This window comes from Myotis brandtii, unplaced genomic scaffold (assembly GCF_000412655.1).
Source record: "Myotis brandtii unplaced genomic scaffold, ASM41265v1 scaffold1167, whole genome shotgun sequence".
Taxonomy (NCBI): Eukaryota; Metazoa; Chordata; class Mammalia; order Chiroptera; family Vespertilionidae; genus Myotis; species Myotis brandtii.
The window spans coordinates 1,651,993-1,663,765 of NW_005354039.1; the positions used below are offsets into that span (position 1 = coordinate 1,651,993).

Genomic DNA, 11,773 nt, shown 5'->3' on the forward strand with positions numbered 1-11,773 from the left:
TGAATTAGACCAGATATCCTTCTGGACAACCTTTCAGACAAAGCCGTGGCAACAGGGGCTGAGGCAGAGGCAGCCACCGCGGCGGGTGGGGGCCAAGGCAGCTGCCATAGGCGGCGGGGGCTGAGCCCCTTGCACAAATTTTTTTTTTAATTGATCTCAGAGAGGAAAGGAGAGGGAGAAAGAGATGGGAACATCAATGATGACAGAAAATCATCGACTGGCTGCCTCCTGCACGCCCCATAGTGGGGATGGAGCCCACAACCCAGGCATGTGCCCTGACTGGGAATCGAACCATGACCTCCTGGTTCATAGGTCAATGCTCAACCACTGAGCAACACTGACCGGGCTATATATATTTCTTTTTTCCACTCACTGCTGGGCCAATGGAAAGGTGAATTCTTAAAAGCAATTTGAAAACACCTATCAAAAATCTTAGCATTTTACATAGCTTTGATGTCTACAATTCCCTTTAAGGGAATTAATCTGACATTAATAATTATGAATGTTTAGAAAAAAATACACACACATACATATACACAAGGTTGTCCATTGCCAGACTGTTTATACTGGTAAATGTGAAAAATTGAAAATAACTTAAAAACCTATCAAAAGCAAGTTAATTACCTAGATTTTAAGGGAAGGAGTAGATTACAGCACTTAAAATGAGGAAATTCAAAGTCCGCCAGTCATGAGTTATATTGTTTGTGCAACCTGCTAAGTGTGTCTTTGGCAAGTTAACCTAACCTCTCTGAGCCTCAGTTTTCTCAGCTATAAAATTGGGACAATAATAATAATAATATCTAAAATCCATAGAGTTATTGGAAGATAATGCATGAAATGTTCTTAACATAGTGCCTGGCATGTATTAAACTCCATAGCAAATGTTAACTATTGTTATGGTTTTAACAATAAATACTCTGTACTATGGAATACTATGCAATAATATTGAAGTTCTAGATTAAATGACAAAAAAGTATTAAGACCTGTTAAATGAGAAAATCAGTTCATAAAATAGTATGTAAAGTATGAACTTATTTAAAAATATATATTTGTAAAAAAGACTGAAATATATCCACTAATTGTAATTATGGGTGATTTAAATCTTCTTATTTTTTAAAATCTGTATTTTCTATAATGAAAGTGACTTGCTTTGGCCATAATGAAAAAAATCTCTCCTATGAAAAGGGAAGGTATGCCTGGATTGAGGGGTGGAAAGTGAACTGCAGGATTTCTTAACCATGCGGTTCCGTGGGCCTCCTGAAATAGATCTACATTTTAATGACTGAGGAAAAAAAGAACAGATTTGAGGACTGTTCTAGCTATTTCAGAATGTCTTTGGGGGATAGTAACACCACCTTCTAAATTAGTACATGTTCACAATCTTGAAATCTAATAGAAATTACATGCTAGACTGTAAGAATATTTAATTTGTTCAGTTTCTTCTTTCTGGTTTTTTCTAAAACTACCACTAATGAGCAAAAAGCTAAGTGTGTTTGAATTTAGAGATTAGATTCTTTCACCCAATGATGTGTACAGCTCTAGAAAAAAGGACATAGTGAGGGGCCCAACAGTCCCTTTAAAGCAGGGGTGGGGAACCATTTTTATGCCAAGGGCCATTTGGACATTTATAACATCATTCCTAGGCCATTCAAAATTATCAACTTAAAAATTAGCCTGCTATATTTGGTCAAACATCTATTTAACTTACCCCTAATGCCTTGGCAGGGCCAGACCAAATGATTTCGTGGGACTTATAAGGCCCACGGGCTGAATATTCCCCACCCCTGCTTTAAAGAAAACCATAAATTAAAAAAAAAAAAAAATCCTACCTGTAAGGCCATATTTAGTCATACTGACTTCTAAAGATTTATGGAATTTACATTTAAAAAACAGAACTCTTCCTCCTTCCACAAAACACTTCAACTCCCTTCAAGAATCAGGAGACTTGATTTTATTTCTTGCTTCACTATTATAAAGCTTTGTGGCTTTGGGTATATTATGAAAAAAAAACAAAAACCAAAACCTAAATAAACACACCAGATGATAATTACTCATTAATCTTCAGGGAGAAATATACAAAGCAGACTGGAATAATTGGGTTGGCTGCTCAACCTGTTTTCTTCCCTGTAGGAAAGTCATGGTGTCAGACCAAGAAAAGCTGAAGACAAATATCTACCAGGATGCGTGGGAATGCTTGAAGAGCTCATAATCAAGGAAGCATGAACACTCCTGTGAACCTAGTAGTACTGGGCACACACTGACTTACTGCTCCTCCACTTTTGAGCAAATCACTTAAGCTGCCTTGCCTCAGTTTCCACATATTCCAAAATGACTTACTCCTATTCTGTATGTATGATCTGGTGCAATCCTGCAGAGAGACCGGAGTTTGAATCCTGGTTCTGCCGCCTGCTGGCTAAGAGATCATGGACAAGTGACTTAACTTCCTATCATCTCACAGAGCTCATCTAAGAAAATAAAGCAATATGGGAGGGAAAAGTAGTCTGAAAGGTAATTTTAACATCACTTTTCAGCAATACTACTATAATCTCAAAGTTACAATTTCAGAGGAACCACTAAACCAGCGATGGCGAACCTATGACACGCGTGTCAGGTGACACGCGAACTCATTTTTTGGTTGATTTTTCTTTGTTAAATGGCATTTAAATATATAAAATAAATATCAAAAATATGTCTTTGTTTTACTATGGTTGAAAATATCAAGAAATTTTCTATATGTGACACGGCACCAGAGTTAAGTTAGGGTTTTTCAAAATGCTGACACGCCGAGCTCAAAAGGTTCGCCATCAGTGCACTAAACTCTCATATTTCACTTCCTCCACATGGGCCTGTCCTGCTTAAGGCCATTTGTGCGTATGTTTTCTACTAACTTTGCCCCTCTGTGTTTTCCTCTCCTTTTCCAGCAGCAGGGCTCTTGCCCACACCTGGGGGAGCGAATAGGTGGGTGTGGGCATTTCCTGATTCTGACCTTTCTTCAGTCAGCGCCAGATGCCACTTAATGAAGTAAGAAGCCCTGCTATTAGGTACCATCGAGGAGCATCACATCATCCTCAACAGCACTCGGATGTGTGCACCTAAAGATCCCAGGGTCCACGATCCGGCCACTTCCTATAAGACACTCAAGTCTCCTGCTCTAGTCCACCAGCTCCACACAGCTCGATCTGTTCAGTGCAGTTACCCATCTTCTATGTTGTCGCCATCCTTTGGTCAAATGGGTGTCTACAAACTTTACTAGTAGTTCTTTCTTCTTCCTGCCTTCTTCAGCTTCAAAGTCAGGGAGTACAGAAAGTCCTCAAAGAACATTGTGTCATTCGGTGTTGTTTTGTTATAATGCGGTAGGAACTTAACTCTTGTTTATATCAATTAGCTTATGTAAAATTGCTTTCATTATATGTCATTTCATTTAAAGTAGCAACATTAAGTGAGGACTTACTGTATACAACTGTTAAGCAAGGACTATGCTATGCTATGTAGACCCAAAATGGAATAAGCTTCAAGTTGTTCAAAGCTTAACAGGAGAGGCAGAAATGGAAAAATAATTGTATAACAAAATAGAGAGGTAGTCTATATACTGTGGTGTCTTGAGAGAGGAAGACACGCTGGTAAGACAAAACATAGTGACACTGCAAGAGACTTAAAACAGCCAAAACAATCTTGAGAAGGAACAAAGGTAGAGGACTCACACTTTTGATTTCAAAGCTTTCTACAAAGCAGTATAGTACTGGCCTCAGGACAGACATATAGATCAAAGGGATAGACCTGACTGTCCAGAAGTAAACTCATATCTATAGTCAACTGATTTTACACAGGATTGTCAAAAGGGTAAAGAAAAGTCTTTTCAACAAATGGTACTGGGAAAGCTAGATGTATACTATATTCACACAAAAACTTATACATGAATATTCATAGCATTAGTCATAATAATTAAAATGTGGACACACCCAAATGTCCAGTGACTGATGAATGGATACACCAAATGTGGTATAATCATACAGTGGAATATTATTCAGCCATAAAAAGGTACGAAGTACTGATACATACTATCCCATGAATGAACAATTGGAAACATAGACTAAGTGAAGGAAGCCAGTCACAAAAGCCACATATTATACGGCTCCATTTATGTGAAATGTCCAGAATAGGCAAATCCATAGAGACAGAAAGTAGATTAGTGATTGTCAGGGAAACAGGGCATGACTGCTAATAGAATAGGGTTTCCTTTTGGTGTAGTAAAGACATTCTGGAATTAGACAGTGGTGGTTGGATGGCCCTGTGAACACTGAATTATAGATTTTAAAAGGGTGAATTATACCTCAATTTTTAAAGAGGGGCAGACATTTCTTAAAGGATGTGCTCACTAGGCAGACAATAATGGGAAGAGAATTCTAGAAAGAACAGAATGAGAAAAGGGATGGAAACCACAAAAAAGTAATGTATTCAGGGACGTGAAAGTGGCCTGGAGACTGTATTTAGGTATATACACAGGAGTTGCAGAACTAACAAAGTAGGGAAGGGACAAATAATGAAAGCCCTACATGCTAACCAATGAGGAGGTCACAGGGTGCCCTCAATGAGAATCAGGTGTCCTCCCAGGAGAATGATGTAACTAAATTGTTTGGCTCAATCCATCTTGTCAAACTCAGTATCATCCAACACCTCCACTCTACTTTGGTAAGCCCAACACTCTCTTTCTTATCATTTATAAAATACATTTTTTTTAAACTTAAATTTTTTAATTTATTTAAGAGAGAGAAACATCAATTTGTTGTTCACTTACTTATGCATTCATTGGTTGTTTCTTGTATGTACCCTGACTGGGGATCGAACCCGCAACCTTGGCATATTGGGACAATGCTCGAACCGACTGAGCTACCCAGCCAAGGCTTATAAAGTACATTTATTTACAGCACCAGTTATTCTAAGTACCCCCTCCCCTGAATATAAACTTCTTGAGGGCAGGTTTCCCTTGTAAGCGCAAGTACAGAGTACCCTGTGGAATTCCAAAGGTGTGTAACGAGAATGGCAATTTTGACAAAGTTCTGATTTTCCTCACTTTACAAACCTTTGTTCATATTGTCACCCTGTTTGGAATGCTCTCCTCATCACAAGTTAGTTCAAAACTGCACCATCCTTCATGGCCTATTTCAAATGCCACTTCCTTACAAAGGCTCTTCTCATCTCCCCATCGGGATATAAACTCTCCCCTCTTTGAAAGAGGGAATATTTTGTGCTTTTCTATGGTACTGATTTTTTTACGGTACTATATTGCAGTTATTTGGGCATCCCTCTCATCTCACACATCTCTTGCCCCACACCTTCTGGAATCTCAGAACCCTGAGATAACATCTACATCCTTCCCAGCTTTGCAACTCCCAGCACCGTGCTGGGTAGAGTCTGATTTGAACTGTTCAATTAGCAGCAAAAATGATGGAATCAGAGATAGTAATAAGCATGATTACCAAACAAAAAGTTTTTTAAAATCCTAGAAGAAACTACACAAAACAGGATGCAGGCACCAATCACAGGCTGTATGTTGAATCACTCTGACCACTCGGCTTGTTTATATCTAGTCATTTTCATCACATGGATTTCATTTTGCTAGAACTCCAGAAGACTCAGACAAAGAGCCATAGCCTCCCAGCCGCTGCGTTCCCAAGCCTGTGGTTTTCCTATGATATAAACAAAAGATTCGGGAGGTATGGTCTCTGTTAGTATTTGCTGGTGTGGGTCTGGGGGAGAAATGAGCGGTAGGGCTAGGGGCAGGGGGCTTGAGGGAAACCCACCTAGTGAACTGACAAGTTCATATAAGCAACACCTGGAGTGTTAAATCCCCTACAACTGTTGTTTTACTAAAAGAAAAAAAAATCCCCTCTTCTTTGGAAAATGTAAAAGTTCTTTCACCAGCTGCATTCCGATCTACAGTGTGTGGCAGTTCAGGAGAGATGGCAGCTGGAACGGATCATGCTCAGGATACAGTGAGTGCTCACCAGCAGCCAGGGATGAACCCACAAAATGGATCTTTAGAGCCACGTTCCTCAACCTGCCTGCTCAGAGTTTTCTGCTTGTGAACACTGAGAACACTGGAAACGCGCATCGCCAGGATTGGCGAGAGGATCCACCTTTTGAATAGAAAAGCTGTGACATCAGCTTTTCAGGACTCCCCACTTAGCTTCATAAAACCCTCAAGTCTAAGCTTCGGGTTTAATCCTATTTTTGTTAAATATTTACAATCTACTACAAAACCAAATTCAGACCAAATGTCTGCTAACAAAACCTCATGACACAGCCATTCCTCCTGACGAGAGGGAGAGAGGGCTAGCATCTACTGGCACCGGGTCAGTCACTCTCTTTGTGCTCCATCCTCACAGCGCCGGAAGCAGATGCCTGACTTCACATACAGAGAAGGTAACTTGGGCCCCGAGAGGTTAAGTCATTTGCTCAACGCGCCCCCTCCCCCGAGGAAAAATGAAGGGAGTTAGGCCTGTCTGACTCCAAAGCCAGTGTTCTTTCCACTGTGCTCCGTCTGCTACTGACCAGTATACCCCAGAGAAGTTCTTTCTCCAGAATCGGTAAGAATGCTATAAGAGTCTAAGACTAAAATAGGCATTGGCAAACTTTTTCTGTAAAGGGCCAGATTGTAAATATTTTAGGCTTTGTGAGCCATATGGTCTCAGTTGCAATTACTTAATTCTGCCCTTGTAGCCAAAAAGCAGCCACAGACAATATACAGGGTGGGGCAAGAGTAGGTTTGCCGTTGTATGTGAAACACAGTTTATTCTCCTCCCTTTGACCCCTTCTAGCCCACCCCCATCCCCACCTGCACCCCAGACCTTGGGTTATACATATATGCATACAAGTTCTTTGGTTAATCTCTTCTCACCCACCACCAGACTTTATTCTTGTATTATTATTTATTAATTACTGTATATTTTTCCGTACAAACAACTCTAAACCTAATTTTGGCCCACCCTGTATAGATAGATGAGTATGGCTATGTTCCAATAAAACTTTATGTACAGTGGGGCCTTGACTTACGAGTTTAATTCATTCCGTGACGGAGCTCATAACTCAAATTACTCATATGTCAAATCAAAAAGTGAACAAGTGAGACACGTGATGCTGGGCTGATGTTGTGGCATTCACTGTGACGTTCGCTGCGCCAACTAGCGGTGGGGTATCTGAAGCTGGCTCGTAACCCGAATTTTAGCTCGCAACTCAAAAGTAAAAAATTGGCTGAGAAACGGCTCGTATCTCGAAAAACTCGTTAGGCGGGACACTCGTAAGTCAAGGCCCCACTGTACACCTTTATTTAAGACTTCATTCGCACCTTTCGGCTCTCTGAGCAGCACCATGGCAATCGGCAAGAACAAGTGACTTACAAAAGGTGACAAAAAGGGAGCCAAGGAGAAAGTGGTTAATCCATTTTCTTTTTCTGTTAATCCTCATCCGAGGATATTTTCCCATTGAGTTTTAGAGAGAGTGGAAGGGAGGGAAAGTGAAAGAGAGAGAAACATCGATGTGAGAGAGACACTTCAATGTGAGAGAGACACATCGACTGGTTGCCTCTCGCACAAGCCCCGACCACGGCCAGGGATCGCGCCTGCAACTGAGGTATATGCCCTTGACCAGAAATGAACCTGGGACCCTTCAATCTACGGGCTGATGCTCTATCCACTGAGCCAAATTGGCTAGAGAGGTCGACCCATTTTTTAAGCAAGATTGGTATGATGAGAAAGCACCAGCTATGTTCGGTATAAGAAATATTGGAAAAGTACTCGTCACGAGAACTTAAGGAACAAAATCTATCTAATGGTCTCAAGGGTTGTGTTTTTGAAGTGAGCCTATCTGAAACGCAGAATGATGCAGTTCCATTTAGAAAATTCAAGCTAAGAATGTTCAGGACAAAAATTTGCCTAATTTCCATGGCATGATCTTACCATGGACACTAAATGTACTCCATGTCAAAGAACGGCAGACCAGCCCTGGCTGGGTGGCTCAGTTGGTTGGAGCATTGTCCTGTACCAAAAGGTTGTGGGTTCAATTTCCAGTCAGGGTTCATACCTAGGTTGTGGGTTCAATCCCTGTTCAGGGCTCATACGGGAGGCAACCGATTGATGTTTCTCACATCGATGTTTCTCTTTCTCCTATTCCTTTCTCTCTCAAATCAATAAAAACATATCCTCGGGTGAGGATAAAAAACAAAGACAGACCATGATTGAAGCTCATGTTGATGTCAAGACTACTGATGGTTATTTGCTTTGTCTATTCTGTGTTGGTTTTACTAAAAAACGCAAGAATCAGATTTGGAAGGCCTCTTGTGCTCAGCATGAACAGGCCCACCAAATCTGGAAGATGATGATGGAAATCATGACCCAAGAGGTGCAGACAAATGACTTGAAAGAAGTGGTCAATAAACTGATTCCAGAGAACACTGGAAAAGTCTTGCCAATTCATTAATCTGCTCCATGATGTCTTTGGTAGAAAAGTCAATGCTGAAGAAGCCCAAGTTGGAATTGGGGAAACTCATGGAGCTTCACGGTGAAGGTAGCAGTTCTGCAAACGCTACTGGGGATGGAGACAGGTGCTAAAGTTGAATGACCTGATGGATTTGAGCCTCTGGTTCAAGAATCTGTTTAAAATTCGGACTTAATGGTGACAATAAAAAATCCTATTTGTGATTACAAAAACAAACTTTATTTATAAAAACAGGCAGTGGGCCTAATTTGGCCCACAGGCTGCAGTTTGCTGACCTCAGCTCTAGAAGGTTCTACAGTGGATAGCTTAATGTTATTTGACTTATAAATCAATAAAGAATTGCCTGTTCCAACTCAATTAATCGACAAACATGAAAGTCTTCTATGTTCTATATGGTCCATGCATTAAGGAATGTATATCCCTTTAGGAAGAAAGACACAGGTACATAAAAGCCAAATAGCAACACAAGGCAGCATGTGGTAGGTGTCAAAGGAGGGCTGAGAACTAACTGATGGGCAGCTAAGGTAACAGAACACCAGGGTCCACAACCTGATTAAACAATCCTGCATGGGCACCAGAGCTCAGAAAGAATGAGAAAATCCTCTCAGTGGGCAACAATGAAGATAAGCCAGAAGTTACTAACAAAAGCACCCATTCTGGTGAGACCACTTAAAATTTTCATCAGCACGTGTCAGATGCTCACCAAAGTTAACATCTCCTTTAGACTTACCAAACCCATCTGCTCCCCGTCTTGTTCTCAAAGGACAAGAGATGGGCCCTAGCTGGTTTGGCTCAGTGGATAGAGCATTGGCCTGCGGACTGAAGGGTCCCGGGTTTGATTCCCGCCAAGGGCACATGTCCCGGTTGCAGGCTCAATCCCCAGTAGGGGGCGTGAAGGAGGCAGCCAATCAATGATTCTCTCTCATCACTGAAGTTCCTCTCTCTCTCTCTCTCTCTCTCTCTCTCTCTCTCTCTCTCTCTCTCTTCCTCTCCCTCTCCCTTCCTCTCTGAAATCAATAAAAAAATATACATATATATATCTTTTAAAAAAGGACAAGAGATGGACTTAAGGTACAAGATAAAATGAGCGCTTTGGGAGACTCTTTGAGGTCCTCCATTCTCCTCCAGACTGATACTCTAAGCACTGAAGAGTCTGAAGACGCTCCAGGCAAGAGCTGATAGAAACCATCTTGGGTCACCCTTGGACGTCTGGGAAGCAACTTCCCAAACCCTTACCTTGCTCATGGCAGTCAGGGCCGGGTCACAGGCAGCATCCAGGTCCTGAACCAACAACTGGATGCTGTTCGAGATGACACTGCAAGTCAAACAAATTCGTAGGTCAGAACTTTCCAAAAGAGGACTTTTTAAGTGACACAGCCCTCCCAAATGTTTTAGGCACCCGTGTAAAATGAGATTCATCATTTCATCAGAAACTCAGTACACTCGAATTGAATTTCAAAAGGGAATTAGTGACAACGAGGAACCCTTGGCTCTTTCTTCATTCTTGCTGCATGTCCTGGTCTTATTTAGGTGTGTCCTCACTGAGGACACAAAATTCCACAAAATTCTTTCTATTTGCTGCACCCAGAATCTCTCTTCACTTCTATCTCCAAAAGTACAAAGGAGAGGAAACGACTTAAGAAAACTTTAATTTTTCCTCAAAAAGTGGTGATGAGAAAGCTCAGCCTATCCCAATCTCATGTAATGACCATGAAAAAAATACTGCTAAGAAACACCAGGGAAAGAACTACTTCGAGAAGGCTTTTCAGTTTGAACTTCTTGGACAGACACCCCACCTCCCCCAACCCAAACACACACACACACACACACACACACACACACACACACACACACAGCTAAAATCTGGCTGCTTACAGTGTATACCAGATATTTCCAATCAGTGTGCCACAGCACACTGGTGCGCTGCAAGATTTTTAAAACATGCAATACCTGATTATTTAGCCAGGGGCACTGACCTCTTTTCCCTTAGATCCGCAAATAAAAAAAAATGACAACAGCCAACACTAGCCTTCTGGTGTAAATGAATCAAAATTATCCCTACTTTTTTGTCAGATCAGAAAAATATATCATTTTGTCACATCAGCAAAAAATAAGTTTTGGTGTGCCACAGAAATTTAGTAATTAGTTTATGTGTGCCAGGAGATAAAAGGTTGAAAATCACTGTTTTATATTGTATTACAATTTTTTTTTGTTTGTTAATCCTCACCTGAGGATATTTTCCCATTGGTTTTTTTAGGGGGGGGGGGGGGACAGAAAAAGAGAAACATCAATGTGAGAGACACATCGATTGGTTGCCTCGCATGCGTCCAACCAGGGCCGAGGATGGAACCTGCAACCAAGGTAGCTGCCCTTTATGAGAATAGAACCTGGGATCCTTCAGTCCGCAGGCTGACACTCTATCCTAAGCCAAACCGGCTGGGCGCTGCTTTATATTCTAAAACACTGGAGGTGGGGCTGGCCCTCTGTGGATTTAGGAGGCAGATAGGAGGCCTTGGATCTGACCTTCCTTCAGGGATGTCCAAGGGGGGCATTCTTTTTGCTATTCTAATAGTGAAACAATAAAAACCTAGAAGCTAAAAACGGTTCTATCTGAGGAGACAGAATGGGACGCAGCCGCACCAGCTCCTCATGGTTCTTCTTGGTGGCTGGTGGAGGATGATCCCGATCCATCAGAAGGCCCTGGAAGCCTCGAAGGCTCTGCAGTGACCTAAGGCCCATAGCCTGAGACATGCCGCTCTGTGCAGGGCAGACCATGAGCAAGTGTGTGCGAGGTACATACGTGCTGAATGTGTCCATTTCTCCAGTCAGATTGATTCGTTCAGTCAGACTTACATCAACTTTTTCTTTGAGTTTTTCTTCCAGCTGTTAGAAAAGAAAAACATGCTTAATGATTATCCAAATAAGAACCATCATAAGAATACTTAACATGGACTGAGTTTGATGATTCAAGCGTAATTCCAGGCCCTTTTCCTGCATTGACTCATTGCATTCTCACAACCCTAGGAGGAAGATTCTATTCCTATCCCCATTTTACAGATGAGGAAATGGAGGAGTGACCTACCCAAGACAGTAAGTGGTGGGACCAGGAAATAAACTTCCTCTAGAATCTGTGCCCTTGAGCATTGGGTTGTAATTGTTTCTTATGACACTCTGACAATTTATTTCACTAATTTTTTTTAATCCTCATGTGAGGATAAGTTCTTATTGATTTTAGAGAGAAAGGTAGGGAAAGAAAGAGAGAGAGAGAGAGAGAGAGAGA

At 41.5% G+C, this 11,773-nt stretch overlaps 1 protein-coding gene across 1 annotated transcript in view; it reads right to left on the reverse strand.

Moving 5' to 3' along the window:
• The window catches only part of VPS53 (vacuolar protein sorting 53 homolog (S. cerevisiae)), a 140,091-nt gene that overhangs the window by 25,087 nt on the left and 103,231 nt on the right, over window positions 1-11,773 (reverse strand). Inside the window, exons 17-18 of the mRNA XM_005858327.2 lie at window positions 11,294-11,376; window positions 9,730-9,808 (exon numbers count right to left, since the gene is read on the reverse strand). Coding sequence (XP_005858389.1) covers window positions 9,730-9,808; window positions 11,294-11,376 — 162 coding nt within the window. The remainder of the gene's footprint in view (window positions 1-9,729; window positions 9,809-11,293; window positions 11,377-11,773) is intronic.